Source organism: Danio rerio, chromosome 8, assembly GCF_052040795.2.
Source record: "Danio rerio strain M-AB ecotype USA chromosome 8, GRCz13ab, whole genome shotgun sequence".
Classification (NCBI taxonomy): domain Eukaryota; kingdom Metazoa; phylum Chordata; class Actinopteri; order Cypriniformes; family Danionidae; genus Danio; species Danio rerio.
In genome coordinates, this window is record NC_141028.1 from 19,934,795 (window position 1) to 19,954,657 (window position 19,863).

A 19,863-nucleotide genomic window follows, 5' to 3' on the forward strand; every position below is an offset into this window, starting at 1 on the left:
ATTTACTGACTTTGCACTTTTTCAAAACCTAATTAGAGTTTTTTTTTTTTTTATTCTGCTGAAGACATAATGATAGCTAGCACCCCTTGACTTCCATTGTAATTATTTTCCTACAATTAAAGTAAACTGGTGCCAGCAACCAGTATTACTGATCATGTTTGCTTTTGTGTTTAATAGGAAAAAGAAATTCATAAATATTTGAAACCACAGGTAGGAAATAAATAAGGTGATTTTTTTTTTTTCTTTCTCTCGTTTTGGGTGAATTATCCCTTTAAGAACAACTAAAATACAGACTTTCAGAGGTTTTAGGAGTACAAGACCACTATTTTAAACCAATTAATTAACTTTAATATACTTTTTCAGCCATTTGATTTATTGAATTATATTTTTAAATCCATTCCTGCATAGTAAAATATTTTAGATCCTATATCCAGGAAAGAAAAAAACAAGCTATTAATTTAATTTTTACAAATATTAGACTTGGTTTTACAGTAGAGTGGAAAAAAACATTTGTGAGTTTGTGAGTGTGCTTTGACTAGCATTTGTATAACCACAGTTTTGCTACAAACACCATGGTTAAACCATGTTGATTTTGTGGTATTATTTTGTGGTTTTGCATTTGGTTTTACATTTGACACTGGTCATAATTTATGCACTGGATAACCAATTAATTCTGGATATTCATGCAGAGGTTTCAGTGCAGTCAGTCATAAACCATGCTCCTTATTAACATATTTGTGGCAAAGTGCAAACTTGATAGGTGTTGAGAATAGTGTAAAATAGCCATGTGTGTACAGACTATCCTGTCGCAAAATACCTACACAATGGCAATAGTTTGATTAAGGTGTTTAAATGTCTGTACTGCACTTCAATAATACGACTAAAATCGGCATACTCCACATCTTAATTTGATTTCTGTTTAGTTTGACCTTAATTGGATAAATCAATAAATTGCTGTTTACAAGGTACTCTTAATCTGAGTATTGTCTTAATCGCATTAAAATCGAATTATTGGTTTCCATGTAAACTTACTCATTGATACGCCAAACAAATCAGGTAACCTGTTTACGTAAAGGCTCTGGCATTTGCACATCCTCATAAATGGACTTTTTTGTGCTGTAAAGTTAAGACTGAAACCATAATTTTTTATCTTCAGTTGAACCCCGCTCCATCACAAATTAAAATCTTTTTAACTTGTAAAATGACCATCTAGATAATATGTGCATTTTTATTGGGACTATCCAAAGCATGTGAGATGATTTGCTAGACCTGAGTGTTACAAAACCTGAACTTTGTAACAACAACGTTTGGCACTGAAGAGGTTTCATAACTCTAGCTAAAGAGCAGGGCTAACACCTCTGCTATATTAGAACTATGAAATATTCCATCATCCAAGGCATACATTATTTAAAGTAACACTAACCCAGAGTTAAGCACTGTGTGAAAAACACCATTATGACAATGACTCAACAGTCCTAACCTTTATTCCTTGAGTCTAATCTGTTTTATAGCCACATGGCTTCATCTTCTGACGTCTTGCACCACTTTTGGCTGTCAAAACAACACAATCCTGACTGCCAAATAAAACGTGACAAAAGTCCAAAATACAATCATAAGAATTGAGATGGAAGAATAGTTCTGATACTTATAGTTGTTTAGTATTTATATACTGCAATGGAATAAATGGAGATCAAAAATCAAACAAAAGGTGCTTCAAGGGTAGTTAATGTGGGGCAGGGCTCTTTGGATGAGGGATTCATAAAGATCAACAACAAAATCAGAAGTTCACCCTGATGAAGGAAAGTTTTGCAGAGTTGGTGCAGCCATGTTAATGAAGCCTTTTTCATTTTTGATTTTGTTGTTTAAATAGAGAGATCACTTGGAAATTCTCAGTTTCTTTAAATTTACAGTATAATTGAGTTTGAGTATAACAAAATTAGTTTGTTCTGCAATCTGCTAATGAAGATTTTTCTCAATTAAATATAAAATGCTGTCATGTAAAATGCATAAAATGTAGATAATGTTATTTATAGTATTTGTATTTATGATTATGTAATTTATTTAGAAGATTTGTTCAAAATGAAAACAGCTTTTTTTTCCATTAAATGTCAAGAACACCACTGACATGGTCCAAATTTATAGACAAGTCATACTTCAATACGCTGACTCTTACGAGATTTATAATTTATTTAAATAGCTGCTAAAACTCTGTATATTTGGTGATCTGTGGTTCTTTATCTTTTTTTTAAGAACAAATGACTGAATCATCAGTTTACACAGTTCACACAGTTTTACCCTGTAAGCATCATTTACAGTCACAAGTTCTAAAAGAAAACCCAGAAAAGCATACATGCTTATTACAATTGGTGCTGACAGATATTTATGGGCTATTTGAGTAAATGCTGGAATGATAATTGTGTGCATTGCTTTTACATTTGCATGAAAGCTTAATTTTTATAAAACTAAACAAAAAAATCTATATTTTGATATATATATATATATATATAGGCAATCTATATCTTAAAAATATGCTACTGATGCTACCATTACTTGCATTTTCCATCCGCCCCAATGTTTGAAACATCAAGTTACAGAAACTGTTCAGTTTAATCTGTATCCGTCACAAACAAACAAGAAGGCTCAGAAAATGAGTCCAGGCGCTACAATTTCAGAAAAGTGCTAAGATAAAAAACATTTTGCCATTCTTCTCCATTTATTTACTTTTTTCCAGAACTTTTCGAACCTCTTCAGGCTTGTACCCCCAAGGTCCGATGCCTCCCTGTTAGGAAGAATAAAAAGAGTGAAAATCCTTCCTCGCTGTGGACTTCCGGATGGATATATTTAGACTATACAACACACTGGAGCTTAAAAATGCAACAAAAGCAAAAGAGCAGACCCAGGCGACTATAAAACTCATGCTTTGCCTCATGTTGTTCAACTTGTTCCAAACCTTTCACCTCTATAAACACGTGAAATCTCTTACTGCAAAAGGACGGGCCATGTAAAAGCCTCTGGCCAAGGTCAAAATGTTCCAAAGGTTTCACTCGCAGCTCTCAACTGCTCTCACGAGAGCTGTTATGAAACTGTGGAGGCATTTCCTGTACTGCATGCAGTTTTTCAGCATTGCGAAATACTTACCTGATAGATAACTTTGCCACTCTGAATGACATAGAGCCGCTCGGGCAGGGCTCCGTATTTGCTGGCAGTAATGTTGTTCATCTCATCCACCACCACAGGGCATGGAGGGTCTTCTTTGAGCAGGGTCCGAGCCGCAGCAAGCCTCTCCTCCAAGTTTTTGTGCACGCTGATATCCACATTGTTTTTAAAGGCCCATGCATCTATAACAATTATGCAAATGACTCTGCGTTATATAAACACACCCTATTGTTGCATCAAGGCTGCTGTAAACTTGCTACAGTATTGTGATTATTACCAGTTGCATGAGCTTCAGCAAGGTAAACAATGAGGAAATCTGCGACATTGCTGAAGTCCTTGACAAGCTGTTTGAACTCGTCAAGTTTGTAGAGAAACGGGGGTCAGGTGCAGCTTCCGAAACTCAGAACCAGGGGACGATTACCTTTAAAAAAACAAATGAAGAATGGATCAGTACAGTAGCGTTCGTATAATGATTTATTATAAATATAATAAGAATTATAATTTTAAAATAATATAATAATTTAAATAAAATCAAAACAAATTCACATATGATAACCAAACTTGCTACTAATAATAATAATTATAAATTTATAACATTAAAATAAATGTAATTTAATGTAATAAGCAAATAATTAAATGCAAAAAAGTCTTGTGACCTGAGAGCTTAATTAAAATAGTGCAATAATAATAAATAATAAAATATTGTTAAAAAATAAAATCTTAATTGTGCAGTAAGTTTATTTATTTTAATTAAGCAAACCAATATTAACTAAGCAAATGGAACTAAATCGTAGAGTTGTGCAGTCAGTTAAGATTAAAACAACAATTATTATTTAATATCAATTTTTAAAATATTGGAAATATTCTAATACATATATAATTTGCATAATTTATTTACTTCATAGGCATCCTACCTAGAGACAAAAAGATGCCTATGAAGTAAATACGTTATGCAAATTATTATCATATTTATTAGAATAACATAATAATAATTTGCATGTTATTTACTGTACCTTTAAGAAAACGATGAACGCTCGTCTTTTGTCGGTCCAGGGTAATTAAAGCGCTGTCCGGAGCGGAGTGTCCCTCAAACGCCTCGAGGCCCAGCGAGCACCAGTTGACGAAGAACAAGGTTTTAATGAACGCCAGAGAGAAGAAAGCCGGTCCCCAGTCTTCGTATCTGAATTTGGGGTTTTGGGTCATCGTGGTCCTCTCCCCCATTTTCATATGGATTTTCCTCATGCGTCCAGGGGAAATGAATGACAGGAGCTTCAACATGGACATCCGCAGGATCGCAGCGCACACCATCAACACGGCTGATATATAAACAAAAAGTTTTCTCAGCGCAAATCCCACTGCGGACCCCATAGTGAGAGATTTGCGAGTGCACGCGTCGTGCTGTAAACACTTCACCAACAAAAACGATATCAAAGTTCGCCTGCTTTACCAAAGAGGCGTGCCATCCTCCAAAACACAACATTATATCACGGCGAAATCAGGAGAATCGAATCAAAGTCTTCGCTCATGATTATTTATTAGTTGCGTCAGAACGTCACTCTGCGTACTATTCATGAGATAGAATTCCATAAGTTTTTGGCTCTATTAAATGTGCGATACTCATGGCGATACTACTGATTACATCTAAACATTTGCCTGCACATGTTTAAGGACCGGTTTTCGGTAAAAAAAATAAATAAAGCAGAAATACTGATATTGTGTAAGATTAAGTTTATAAAATAAGATTATATAAAAAGTTACACGCTCTGCTCACGCGCCGCTGACGCTTGCGGTGTGAAACAGGCGTTACAGTCCTGTAACCAGCCTGATATAAGGGGTGTTTTTTTCTCTCAAAATGTGTACCTTTTTGCAGTTATTCGCCACATTGGTTATATATTTATAAGATTTAAATACTGCATTTTTGTCACATTTTAATAAGTATTTAAAGTTGGATTAGATTGTCGGGTGGTCATCATAAAGACGCATTTTTACCAAATTTTTGCCTAAAGATTTAGAATATAGAAAAATTACTAAATACTTATTTTTAAAATACAACCATATCTCATTAGAAAAAAATAAGAGTCTGTTAAAGTTTTGAATTAAAAACTAGCTTATTGCCATTTATTAGACAAATAACAAACTGGCCAGCACTTTCAACTTTTCTCAGTCAGTAACTTAATAACACTAGCCAAATTAGTTCTCAAATTATTTTAATACGCGCTGCTTTTGGTGCTTTTTATGGATATTTTGTTTCATGAATAAGGTTCAACATTTAGAATAAAAGTTACTTGTAAAATGTTTTTTTCTATTTAAAAACAATACAGTAGTGAAGAAGACTTCACTTGCATCCAATTGTATGTTTTCTTGCAAAAATGGATGTTGGATTGATAAAAAAAAATAATAGTTTGCACTGGCCAAAACTAATAAACTGAATCCCGTTGAAACTGAAATTATTATCATTATTATAATTTTTTATTACTCAAATGGCCAAATTCTGACTGGAGAGTTTTTTTTTTTTTGGCCAGTTTGTTAATAGCTGATACATGACAGCAGGCCACAGCTTTTAATAATTTTTTTTTTAACAAATTCCTTTTTTTTTTTTTACCCCTAGTAAAATATATTGTAATGAATTTGTATTTTAACTATACGTAGCCTATTTTTCATGTTTCTCTGTTCTAAATCTTTAGAAAATTTTTAATACATCCAAAAGTGACCATCTGCCAAACTAATCTAGCAAAAAAAATAAATTATTTATATGTGCTTAATGTCGCTAAAACGCAGTATTTAAACCTCTTAATTAAATGAAAAATTTGTTGAATAACTGCAAAAAGTCCACTTTAAGTCCACAAAAAGAACCACTCCATTTACCCGGCTGGCTAGAGGCTTGTCATATCAGAAGCCCAGACTTGTCAGTTTTAGAATCTAAAAATGTCCATAAGATGTCACTGTTGGTATGTTTGAGAACAACTTTTTGTACATATTTCACAACTAGGCTATCTATTTTTATCCCACTGCTCTCTGCAAGCATTTTTCTTTTACCTCATCAAATAAAAAGTATACATTACATTTATGCCACGTGTGGACTTCTAAGTAATTCCCTCATTGAATATTTATTAAAGTCTGCTTTTGGCGTTTTGTCCAAAACATGATGTCTTTGTTTTTGTTGGTAGGGATTATAATCTCATGTGTACTATATTATAAATGATTTTACTAAATTATAAAGCTTTGTTTTAGTGATATGCAAATTATTATTCCAAGTTCGAAACGGCTCGAGATCAGTTTCATCACTCATCGCATACAGATAATTTCAATTGGTCCCTCCCCCTTTCAACCCCGTATATTCATTGGAACGTCGAGCTGTCAATCAAAGCGCGGACGCATGTTTTGGTTTTCAGAATTGATGCTATAGAAAACTCATAAAATTGCAGCTGAAACGGGAGAGAGGATGCGGTCGGTAAGAACACATTTAACAGCCTGTTGGACGCAGAAGTTGAGAGTCATCATACAATCAAAATATCCTCTCTTTCTTGCGTTGGAGGGTTTAAATAGGTAGTTATATTTTAAAAAAAAGTCTACCGCAAATTATGCTGCGATTTAATTATTCATTGTGTGTTACTGTACATTTGGAGATTTGTTTTTGGTGTTGCTTCAGAGCACTGTTTTAAGAGTTTGTTCATGGCGTGATCATTCATTCCTCCACAGGTAAAAAAAAACTATAAGGACTATTATAGTACGGGACATGCACACTTGGAAGTCAGATGTCCAGATGCAGAAATCTGCAGCTCTCTTTGGGATGGTCAGTCATCAGACAGATTTCACCGAGCTCACTTTCTCCATGTTCAGCAGTAAAGCAGACATCTGCCCGAAACGCGTTCCCGCTGACGGCTGTGGCTCTGTGAATCCCGCCTCGATACAGATGCGCTGCGGGTCCGAAGATCTCAAACTTCACGCGCATCACACCGCCAAGCTGCACTGCTTCACCATGTCACCTGGAGAGGGTATGTACCGGCGGTCTTTTGTCTTTACAGATGCATTTAACCGACTTTCACGGATAACCTATATTTATATGTGTATGCATGAGTATATTTTGGATTTATAGGCTTAATATGGGCTGTGGATAAAAAGCATCCTTGCCTAAGCATAATTAGGCTATTAAAATCTAAAACAGCAATACAAATAATTCGCATTAAAACAATTAAGATCATCAACATGTTTTAATACTTCATTTATAGGATTTTTTTGATAAATGTGCTCAAAAAAGCTATATAATCTTCAACATTAATTTCCCTTTTGTGGATTTAACAGAAGAGACACATGGCTAACAGTCAGCAAACATTAAAGTCCTCAAGCGTCATACAAATGCACAGCAAGTGTACGTGTGGCGTGCATACACAACTTCAATCAGTAATGACAAACGAATTAATAAATAAAAAAAGGAAAATGCAAAAAGATGTATGATACAAGTAAACCATTTAGTGTGTAATAGAAGGAAGGTTCTGTATACTTTTATCAAAATGTTTTTAGTGGCTTCTGTAACTTAATTAAACAGATGCCAAATGTCAATGCGCACAAGAAAAAAGGCCATTTATTTTTTGCATACTTTAAATGGTTTGAATATATTGTAAAGAGACATGCATGTAATAAACAAACAATAAGAAAATACAAATTTATGTTAATAATTAATTAATTATGTAGGAATGTATTCCTTTAATCATTAGCAATACAATCAACCACAGAAATTAAAGTTCGCCATAGTCAGTTTAGATAAACCCCTGACTTTGTCATGTGCACTTTTAAATTAGGAAAGTTTGTTCACTTTCCTTTACTTCAGTTTTTTTTTTAACAGACACCGACACACATATAGTGAGACATTTTGACAACAATTCTTTATTGACAGAGTTTTTAATAGTGCTTTTTTGTAATGGGAATAGAAATGTAACCTTTATGAATACTAAATAGGCCAACAAAAAAAAGGCAGTTTCAGATTGTCAAAATAATTAGACTATTAAAATGACATGCGAATTTCCTTCACATCTTCCAATTTGTGAAGTGCATTAATAAATGATTACATCCTTTAATAATTTAACCACACAGTAAAATTATGTCATAATTCTGATGCGCTTATAGCTCCAAACTTGACCGTCTTGCAACTGTGGAACAAGAAAGCAGATGATGGGAATTTAAAGCCTCATTCACCGTTCACCTTCATATAGCATCTTTTTCCATACACACTGTAAAACCCAATAAGTTAAGGAAACTCAAACCATTTGAGGAAACCAAATGCAACAAACCATTTAAGTTCAAAAACTAATCCTAATGAGTACTGCAAACTTAATCCATTTGAGTAAATGAAGCAATTTAAGCACAATAAAACCCAATAAATGAAGACAACGCAAACCAACTGAGTACAGTAAAACTCTAAGTTAAGGCAACTCAAACACTTTAAATAACCGATTGCTACAAACCATTTGCTACAACCCAGAATAAAAAAACGAATCTATATGAGTACTGTGAACTTACTCCATTTAAGTTGAAGTAATGAGGTATTTAATTAACTCATTACATTCAACACTTGAGTCTTTTCAAATGAGTGTAATTAACTTTCAGCAAATTGAGTTAACCACACTCATTTCATTTGATGGAGTTGACTGTTGGGTTTTACAGTGCAGTGAAAGTGAATGGTGACTAAAGCTGCCATTCAGTCTATCATCTCCTGTGTTTCTCAAATATAGGTAAGCAAATCCAGTTATCCCAACACGAGGGTGAATATTTAATAGAATTATAATTAATAGTTGGATTAAATAGTATTGTCCTATTGCACCGGCAGACCACTGTATAGCCTACAGAACGTACAGTAGCTACATTCATAGTCATAAACACATCTTAATAGTTGCAGCTTCACATGTTTTTTGTTGCAGAATGAACACTTTCTATTGCTTTAAGCTTCTCTGTATGTGTGAGCTTAAATATGCATAAAACTACTATTGCAAGTCAGTGGATATGCAGCGCTCAGAAACATGGCTCTCTTGTATTGGACTTTAGGGTGGTCACTTTGTTTAGACGATGCTACAGTGGCGTGGGCTTGCAGAGGCTGGCACAGTTCACCACATATACTCCAGCTTATGATTATACAAATTTGACTTGCATAAGTAATCATACCTTGTCGCCAAAAGGATTTGATTATGATGTTTGCCTGACAAATTCAAACCAAATGTTTTTCGAATGCGTCTCAGCATTTATGGGACGTGGTTCCACAGCTCGCCCCCATCTAGATAGAATGTCTATCACATGTATTTGACAGAAGGGAACACACATTTTTTTAAGGCTCTTTGAGAGTGCTGTTAAATTGCTGGAAAGGAATAGGTTTAATGGTTTTTAGCATTTTTTGCTATTGTTGATATATTTCAGAGAGGATGTTACTAATATTGTAGCTTTCTTATAAGTATTAGAGTAAATGATTGCATCAATTCGTAAAAATCTGTTGCTGGTGTAGAATGTATTTTGGAAAAAAAGATAGTAATTGATCAGGTGCTTGTTTTTATGTAATAGCTTGAAAAATATTTTAATATTTTTTCCTGAAGAAGCATTTTCATTTTTGTCAGCTATTATACTTGCAGAGGAAAGCAGCGCTGCATGTTCTGAATTCAATTACAAGGGTTTGTTTTCTGTATGCCAGTAGTAGTCAGATTATATACATTTTGTTGTCCATATCATCTTATGTGGACAACTAATAATAAAAAGTAATAATTTTTTTTAGTTCAAGTTAAACATCGACTCTATTCTTTATTTATTTTAAGTCTAAATACGTGTAAAAGAATGTTGCATAATCATTCAGTGTAACAATGATTAATGTTATTAAGTGAAACAGCATGTTTATTCTAACCTGTAATTAAAAATATTAAAAACAAATGACAATATTAAGCAGTCATAATAAATGTTATTGTGTGTGTGTGTGTGTGCGTGTGCGTATATATATTAATTAAAGGCCATTTTAAGGACAATTTTACGGACAAAATTATTAGCCCCTTTAAGCTATTTTAAGCTACACAACCAACCATCGTGATACAATAACTTGCCTAATTACCCTAATCTGCCTAGCTAACCTAATTAACCTAGTAAAGTCTTTAAATGTAACTTTAAGCTGTATAGAAATGTCTTGAAAAATATCTAGTCAAATATTATGAACTGTTATCATGGCAAATCATGGCTGTACTGTATATCGGCACTGGTGGGAGGCGTGCTTAGTGCCACATGGCACTGCTACGAGTGTGATATTTTGTTTTTATAACATGCAATCTTTGTCGCCATCTTGTGGATGGACAACGTCAACCATCTTTGCTCTGCTCAGTATGACAGGCTGATAGATGCTGAAGCGCTGTATCTCTGAAATTAAAAATAGGCACTATCCTTCTGACATTTTTTGTGAAAGTTGAGTTAATGACATTCTTAATGAATAACAACTTATTTACATTATGGTTTTTTTTTTATAAGTTGTTTACATTTAAAACTTTTTATTAAAAAAACAAATGTTACATAATGTATGCTATGGAATGCAAAAAATTTGAAGTTTAATATCTCACAATCATTCAGAACACAGATAGAACCTTACAATTCCAAGGTGACAGTATGTTGTCCAAGAGCAGCAATATTTGTCAAACTGTAGTGAGTTTATTCATCCGCTGTCACTCTATGTGAGTGGAGTAATACACAAGAATTCTGTTATTATGGGAATATTGCTTGGTTATCAGTCAATCAGATTCGGGAACCAGATAGAACTGCTGTGTATTTATATATTTGTAATTTGCAGTAATGGCTATTGGATAAAAAAACGAGGTACATTCGTTTTTCATCTAAAGACATGACTCATGAGACTTACCAACTATTATAAAAAGTCTTATAACAAAAGCTGATGTCACATGACACATGCAGGGCTGGCGCATCCATAGAGGTGACCTAGGCGGAAATAGAGTATAGAGAGGGCGGCGTCCGACACCTTCTCCTCCACCTCTCCCGGTCATCAACTTTGTTAACCGGTCACTTTCGTTTTCACTTTTGGGTTGAGGGCAACGTGATAGTCCTTTGCCTAGTTCAGTTTGCTCCAGCCCTGGACACATAGCTAAGTTTCTACTTAAACCTGATGAATTACTGTATAGAATGTTGCTGTTTTCACTGTTTTAACTCATTTCTGCTTCCAAGACTTCATGTATCTATCATAATACACTATCATGTTTTACAATTCAACAAGATCATTTATGGCCACTAAAAGTGTTAGTTGGAAACTTCACACATGCACATCATTAGTCACACTTTATTTTGATGATCCGTTTGTTGAATTTAAGTTACATTACATATTCATGCTAATTAATTCTTAATAGATTATAAGTAGACTGTTAGGTTGGGGTTGGGGTTAAGGTTAGTGTAAGTTGACATGTACTTGCAAAGTTTCTTATAGTCAGTTAAATGTCTGTTGAAGGAGCAGTATCAACGGATATTTAGCAGACAGTCTACTAATACACAAATGGACTATCAAAATAAAGTGTTACCAATCTTTATAGCACATCTAATTAAGTTCTTTTTGTTTCATATTCTTTTAGTTTTTAACCATGTCTATGAATGATATTATATTGAACATTCTGATATTACAACAAGTCAAGGTCATTTTTCATCATATGAGATTATCATTATCAGTTGCCGTGATTGCCTCTGGTTGTGTTTTTTGAGCACAAGGTACTACTTAAGACAAACTCCCACGTCGAAGTGTTGATTCAGCTCATGAAAAAATGAGTAATTGACTCCAAAGGGAATCATTGCTGTAGTGTTTCAGGTTTCTATGGCAATGCATCTACTCCCACACACATATACAAACTCAGCACCGCTTGGTCACTCTGTAAAATGTGTCATTTGTGCCCATAAGTTGAATTTCTCAAGATGTCTGAAGATGTGTGGTGTGGTGTTGGAATTATAGGCTATTAAAGCTTATTAAAACCCCACAGATTGATTTGTCAGATTCAGTTTTCGTCTTTAGATGGAATGCTTTATATACAAAGAAAAGATTTAAATTGGTTTTCTGTAAACATGTGTTGTCCACTTTGTTTTCGTTGCTGTGGCTGACTGCACTTGAGTAAAAAAATGTTGATGTCAGTGATTGCATCACCACTAAACTGCTGTAGATTTTTTTGGACTGTACGATTACCTGCTTTCCCCAGAGCGTTTTCCGTTCTTTTCTCTTGTCTTTGGACTCTCTCTCTCACACCTACACACACTTGGTCTCGGTGGAGTTGTGCTCTCACTCCCACACATCCTCCTCGACTGCAGCCCACGTCTTTTGGGGGAACTCCTATGACATCAGAATGAAGCACGTATGAATTGTTGTGTTGGGTAACTGTAATGTTTGCAGCTTGTTCCATTGATTCAGAGCATTCTCATGATCAACGCGCAGTGCTATTTCATCCTGGTCAGTGACATCACCGAGCAAACCGTTTAAAAAGTGAGCGTTTCTCAGCGTCAGTCACCAAAGCTTTAAGAGCCAGCTTGCTGTAATTGAAGCCACTGAATCATTTCTCCCCAACAGGTCTCTGGAGGAGCTTTTAGAGTGTTGATGCAGTATCATTTAGACGGGAGTTATGAGCTTATTTTAGAGGAAAAAAAAGATGCGGTCGGTGAGGCATAATCTGCAGAAAAACATTTTATAATCTAATCAGGCAGCGTTTGATGAAAGACGCTCTTGTGGTTTCAGAAGATTACAGCATGTGACGCTCCATCGTTATGGTTTGGGATCGCTCCGTCATACTTTTTCAAATAATCTGTAAAACCTCAAGGTACTTAATCAGTCCTGAGGTAAAACATTTAGACATCGGCGACCTTTTATTGTTATTCGGAGTAAAACAACAGCTTTTTATGGCACCTGTGATGTCATAGCCTGTATCCAGTTTGGTTTAATGCGTGTGGGACGTGTAATACTAAGTCAAAGAAACATCCTTCATCCTTCTCCCTGCCAGCACAACCCTCAAACCAATAATTCTGTTAAAAAAAATATGATCTGCTTTGAATAAGTGTCGAAATATCGCTGGAATACCAGAGGAAATGTGCTCTGGACCTGAGCTTAAACGGAGGAAAAACAGAATTGGCTCTGATGTGTCATCATAAAATGTATTTTTAGCTTGGACCATGTCTTGAGAATCACTCATAAAAATGCGCCCACACTCTCCAATCTTTCCCCCCTCTCTTGCTTTTTGATATAGGGTTGAATTCCTGCCTCGTGTGAAATGGATCTGATTGTTTTGCCTGTACTCTCTCGGTCTCCCTGACTCCGCACTGAGATGAAGGGGCTACTCGCTGTCGGCCGGTGCCAGGGGGACGTGCCACAGCTAACCGCACATCTACATGGGCCGAATTACTCATGCATTTTCAGACGGCAGCAACTGCGTCTCCAGACTTCTCAGCGCGTGTGACTGCTTGCGGGTGGCTTTTTGATTTACATTTCAACAGTGGCACTTGCTGTTCTTGGCCTTGTGCTCGTTTGCTTCATCAAAGAAAAATCCGCTCTGCTTAAAGCGGACACGAGGGCCCCAGGTTTCCCTCACGATGGCCGTGACCCTTTGTATCCACTGTTGATTCAGTGTTAAAGGTGACGGATGGCCATCAACACCCTGCTGGTACAGCTGTATTTCAACTCCGCCCAGTTCACTTGCCTGTTTAGTAGAGCATAAATATGGATAGTACCAAAACTGGTGCCAAGTTCCCTGGTGGGTCTTTTATTAGAATAAGCATTATTCTTTTATATCGAGAAATACCACAAAGATTACAGCAGATTCTCAGTACAAACACAATCCAAGCCTTTAATTTATACAGAGGACGTAGTGAATGTAGACAGATTCATAAGATGCTTTCCTGCCAGCCCTAAGACCTTCGGTTTTACAAGTCTGGGCACGTCAGCCATCCAATCGAGCACTGGCTTCATTCGAGTGGCTGAAAACAAACACGCAAACATTTATTCCTTCATTAGCGGAGAGCAGAAATCATTCCAGTAGGCATGGTTATATCCTCTGTGTTGTGCGTCGTGCCAGGAAGCTGCCATGGGGCAGTGCCCATTCAGTCTGCGATCTGATTGGCTGGAATGACCCTTGAGGACTATGAAATACATTATAAAGTCTAATAGTGCAGTTTATATACTTTATTGCTGGTTGTTAATAAAGCGCAGGGTTCTGGAAGAATTAGTTACTCTCTGTTCCACTGGTGTTCCAGCAGCAAGCGAGTGTAATATTACATTACTCTCTGGGATTTCTGAAGGCTAATAAGCTGACATGAGCTCTGAATGTAGATTGTTTAGAATGAAAACACTTTGCTTTTACGAACAGATCTGGATTACGAGATGAAACCATTCGTCTTTATAGTCATTGAAGGCTGTAAATTGAATGCATAAGTGCAGTTTGTGAATTGCACATTACGATGGTTGAGAAGGCAATGCGTCATATTAGTTATGGTGGCTTGAGAAAGCAAACATACTGTTATACTACAGTACATAAACTTATTCTTCCTCCATCTTCTTCTTCTTCTGAGACTAATTTCTATATGCATCTCCTCCTAGACCGTTCATACTACAACTACCAAACTTACACCAGACCTCCAAACTTGTGTGACTCTGGTTGCTATATCTTTTCCATCTGATCCGAATTACGGTTTTCCGAAAATTGAGCCGGAAAATACGGAAAAGTCCCATTGCCGTTATTGGACCCAACTTTGTGACCTTAACTTTGCGCCAGATTGTCATACAGACTTAAGGTTGGGCTTAGTTAACTCAGACTACCAATCTCCCAGTTGCTGATCACTTTCAACTTACTAGCAACACCCTAGCAACCATTTGCTTTACCCTAGCAACTGTCCCATAGACTTCCATTGTAAAAAAACTGCCATTGACTTAACATTGGTCCTACTATAAACATACCAATTCATACTATCAATATACAGATCCATACTAAAAATAACGACATAACAAACCATACTAACATACATACTAATCATGCTAGATATATTTTAATTCATGCTAATGACATGCTAGTTTACACAAGAAACATGCTAGTGACATGCTAATTTCTGCTAAAAACATGCTAGCAACATGCCAATTTATACTAGAACCATGGTAATTTATGTTAGCAACTGCCTAGCAACCACTCAGAACACCTTAGCAACTGCCTAGCAAGACCTTGGCAAATACTCTGGACACCTTAGCAACTGCCTAACTACACCTTATTAACCACCTAGAACACCCTAGTAACCACCTAGTAACCACTCAGAACACCTTAGTAACGGCCTAGCAATGCCTTAGCAACTACCTAAAACACCCTAGCAACTGCCTAGCAATGCCTTAGTAACATCTTAGAACACCCTTGCAACGCCTTAGCAACTGCCTAGCACCCACTTAGAAGACCTTAGCAACTACCTAGCAACACCTTAGCAACCACCTAGCAACCACTCAGAACACCCTAGCAACCACCTAACAACACCTTAGCAGCAACCTAGAACACCTTAGCAACCACCTGGCAACCAATCAGAACACCTTAGGAACCGCCTAGAAACACCTTAGCAACCACCTAGAACACCATAGCAAGCTTTAGCAACCACTCAGAACACCATAGCAACCGCCTAGCAACACCTTAACAACTACCTGGAACACCTTAACAACACCTTAGCAACCGCAGAGCAATCAGAACATCTTAGCAACTGCCTAGCAAGAAACACGCCAATCCATACTAGAAACATGCTAACATATATGTTGTTATCTCTCTATGCCAGCTGTTTGAAACTTCCTAAAACTACTTCAGCTATTTTAACTTTGAAAGTACTTCAAACTTTCAGTCTAGACTTTCTCAAGCCACAATAAAGTTTATCTACGAACTTTACTTGTCTAGTAACACTCTGTTTTACCAGTGATCCAGCAGCACAGAGTGTACTTTTACCGTACGTTCACACCGAAAGCGGCGAGAGCGTCAAAGTAGCCAGAAGTCATTAATTTTCAATGAGAGCCGGCGGCGATAGGCGGCGAGGAGCAGCGCGGCGCGTCTTCGCCGGCGTGAGCGTCGAGGAGAGTTGAAATGAAGTCAACTTTATGGTAATGAGCTATGACGCGGTTTGGCGGCAAGCAATCAGAATGAAGACGTCCATCGCTTGATAGCAGTTCAGAGAACACAGACCTGTGAACTTTGGTTCCGACCACAGTTGTTCCCAAGGGTTTGATTATTGCGGTCGCCGGATTTCCAATTATTTAAAAATTTTTTCCTACAGGAACATACATTAAATAAGTTACTGGCGAGTTACTGATGTTCATTAATGCTATATAAATTTATCTTGAAAAAGCGGGAATCTCACGCGATGTGACAGTACAAAACACTACTGCTGCTTCAGGATATTTCAGACAAATGGACACATGTTGGATAAATAGAGCAAAGCCACACCACACGCAACTTGATCTTCATATGACTTGGTATGAATTTGATAAGAAGTGCGCAACATTTTCTCGCTAGAAAACGTTTTATGCAGGAATGTAACTGATATGCTGCAACGGCTCCTTTAAATATGAGATCAATGTTGCGAGTTTTGAAGCTCTCGCCGCAGGAGCTGAAGGCAGAGAGCGTTGTCGCCAGGGCGGCCAGAGCGACCTTGGACGCTCTCGCCGCTTTGGGTGTGAACGTACGGTTACATTACTCTCTGGGATTTCTGAAGGCTAGTAAGCTGACATGAGCTCTGAATGTAGATTGTTTAGAATGAAAACACTTTGCTTTTAAAAACAGATCTAAAGACGAATGGTTTCATCTCGTAATCCAGAGTCACTGAAGGCTGTACATTTTATGTATTTATGCCTTTTGTGAATTACATGTTTGGATGGTTGAGAAGGCAATGCATGAAATGCGGAAAGCGTAAGATGAAAAGCGTTATTATTTTTTATCCGTTTTTGTCTAGCGACGTTCTCCAGTCACAATAACTTGCAAAAATAACATTTCACCGCCATCTCAGATGACCATATGCCATGTAAACTTGACCTTTTGCAGTTCAAAGGCCAAAAAAAAGAACTGACAGGCATTAATAAATATTCCGGGGCAGACAGTTTGCTTTGAGCACATAAAATATCATTTATGTCCCCATTTTCTTCAACAAAGCCAATATTTTTGTGAATACCAGACATTGTAGAGTGGAACCAATAATGTTGTACTGTTGTTATTTTTGTCACGTCTAGCGGCAGTCTGGTTAGATTCTTCTGACCTTAAGGGGCTGAATGTTTTTTTTTTTTTTTCCTAGGCATTTGAGAACAGTCTACAGTCACGAATTGGTAAGCTTTAAGCACTGCTTCCTGTTTCCGTCGTGCTGCTGTTGGATTACTCCGACGGAGACATGCTCAGAGCGAGGTTAAAAGAACACCGAACATTATTAAACTTTTCTCTGTCAGACAACTCTGTCGTCTCATCTCCACACAGCGCTCTGGGGTGTTTACTTGGACTTAAAGCATAAATTGAAATCAGCAGTTTGGCAGGTTAATATTTGTAGAAAAAGATGCCGGTATACGATAAGCGGACACAATTTCCCACGGTACAGACGGTCCGTCCTGATCTTTTACTTCGTTTTTATGTTATGGGAATTTTTTTATGTGAAATGCGAGAACTTTTGACCAATAACTGCTCTGTGGCTTGTAAAATAAATAAATGAAGAATTAGACTAGACTGTAACTGCAGGGCATAAACATCCATTTTAAAAACCCTAGCAATAGTTTTTTTTTATTTTAATAATGGCCATAAATTGAGTAAAATATGTTTGGGAGGCAGCCTTTTAAGATAAACTTGATTATCAAACAGTCTATTGTAGTTCTTACACTGATCACAGTAAGAAAAAAATAAATACTTGAAAGAAATGAATAATGTTCGGTTCTCTTAACTTCATGGGTACAGCAGTTCAATGGTCCCACCAGTTTCAGTGAATCAAAAACGTATAGCTTTAACAATGTAGTTCAGGGCGACACGGTGGTTCAGTAGTTAGCACTGTTGCCTCACAGCAAGAAGATCGCTGGTTCGAGTCCCGGTTGGCATTTCCCTGTGGAGTTGGCATGTTCTCCCAGTGTTCGGATGGGTTTCCTCTGGGTGCTCTAGTTTTCCCCCATAGTCCAAAGACATGTGGTAAATTGAATGAACCAAATTGGCCGTAGTGAATGTGAGAGTGTATGGATGTTTAATAACAGTACTAGGAAGGGCATATGCTGTGTAAAACACATGCTGGAAAAGTTGGCGGTTCATTCCTCTGTGGCGAACCCTAATGAGTTAATTATTTAATAAAATTAGTTAATTAATAAAAATTGGGCGAAGCAGTAGAGCAGTAGGTAGTGCTGTCGCCTCACAGCAAGAAAGTCGCTGGGTCACTGGTTCGAACCTCAACTCAGTTGGCATTTCTGTGAGGAGTTTGCATGTTCTCCCTGCACGTGGGTTTCCTCTGGGTGCTCCGGGTGCTCCGGTGAATTGGGTAGGCTAAATTGTCCGTAGTGTATGATTGTATGAGGGTGACAGGCCCAGACGACAGGCCGGCCGGAATGTGTAAAAAAGTTATCATATGGACAAGTCTAAATGGAGGACTTGTTCCAAAGAGCCGACCCTGCAACCATACTGGACTAAGGCCAAAGAAGAAGAAGAATTAATTAATACAAATTATTTTCATTTGACAGATTTTAGACAAGCTGCACAAAAATACAAGTATCCCATACATTTTGAAATAAAAAATGTAAGGATAAAAACACAATAAAGTCCTGGGCTTGTTTCCATTGTGGTCCTCACTGTTAAATAAAACAATGTATGGCTTCAAAATACAGTTGATGCATTAAACAAACAGTGCCTTCACATTTTAAAACAGGAACAAAATTATTCACAAATGCATTTATTCCTTTGATTATTCATTTTCTTTTTCGGCTTAGTCCCTCCATTAATCAGTGGTCGCCACAGTGGAATGAACCGCCAACTTATCCAGCAAATGTTTTACACAGCGGATGCCCTTCCAGCTGTAACCCTATTCACAATACAATAGCATTTAAAATAAAACATCATCATCCACCATGCAAACTAATTATCCTCATCAAACCACCATCTTTTGATTGCTTTTTTTAAACCTCAAGTCTTTTATTTCCCTGATCGATTTTGGTAGTTTGTTCCACATGATTGCACTTGTATATAAAAACATATTTTTCCCGACTAGACTTCTACATTTAAATCAACAAATATTAAAATCCCAACCTCTAAGTACAGTATGAATCCTGTTGCCTCACCGTTTGGAAAATAGTTCACCAAATAACTACCGATTTATTAAACATTTTACATATCATTCCCAGTTTAAAAAAAACATGCTCTTTTAGTTACCGTTAACATACCTAATTCTTTCAAAAACTCTGTGCAAATGTGTTCTAAATAAAGGGAATAAGCTGAAGGAAAATGAATGAATGAAGTTTTATAATGTATATAGAACTTTTAATATTTTTTCAAATATTGTAATTAGTTTTCTCCATTATTTTCTGTTGGTTCATAAAAGGTTGTATTTGCAAATATTTGGTTGATCATAATTAGATGGAGACACAGTTACACCAGGTTTAAATCCATTTCTTTTGTCAACTTTTAACCACTTACATGAGCTTTTTCTGACAACACAAAATAGTATGTAGAGCAGCAGCTTTCAATTCTGCTTTAG

General features: G+C 36.6%; 2 protein-coding genes and 1 long non-coding RNA gene across 6 annotated transcripts in view; 2 read left to right on the plus strand and 1 right to left on the minus strand.

Annotated features, from left to right (window-relative positions):
- Positions 1-19,863, plus strand: part of LOC147842616 (uncharacterized) — a 1,013,036-nt gene that overhangs the window by 510,090 nt on the left and 483,083 nt on the right. The gene's annotated exons all lie outside the window — the stretch shown is intronic.
- dio1 (iodothyronine deiodinase 1) lies at positions 1,467-4,662 on the minus strand. Of its 2 annotated transcripts, NM_001324404.2 has the most exon segments (5): positions 1,467-2,680; positions 2,682-2,775; positions 3,139-3,338; positions 3,434-3,577; positions 4,170-4,649. In NM_001324404.2, coding segments are annotated over 5 exon segments (813 nt in total). In that variant the 5' UTR covers positions 4,525-4,649; the 3' UTR covers positions 1,467-2,660.
- The window catches only part of glis1b (GLIS family zinc finger 1b), a 147,649-nt gene continuing 134,305 nt past the window's right edge, over positions 6,520-19,863 (plus strand). For 2 of the 3 annotated variants that reach the window (XM_087264465.1, XM_087264467.1), the window contains exons 1-2: positions 6,520-6,702; positions 6,856-7,151. In XM_087264465.1, coding sequence (XP_087120591.1) covers positions 6,893-7,151 — 259 coding nt within the window. In that variant the 5' untranslated portion in view covers positions 6,520-6,702; positions 6,856-6,892. The remainder of the gene's footprint in view (positions 6,703-6,855; positions 7,152-19,863) is intronic. The other variant, XM_087264466.1, reaches the window with a different exon arrangement.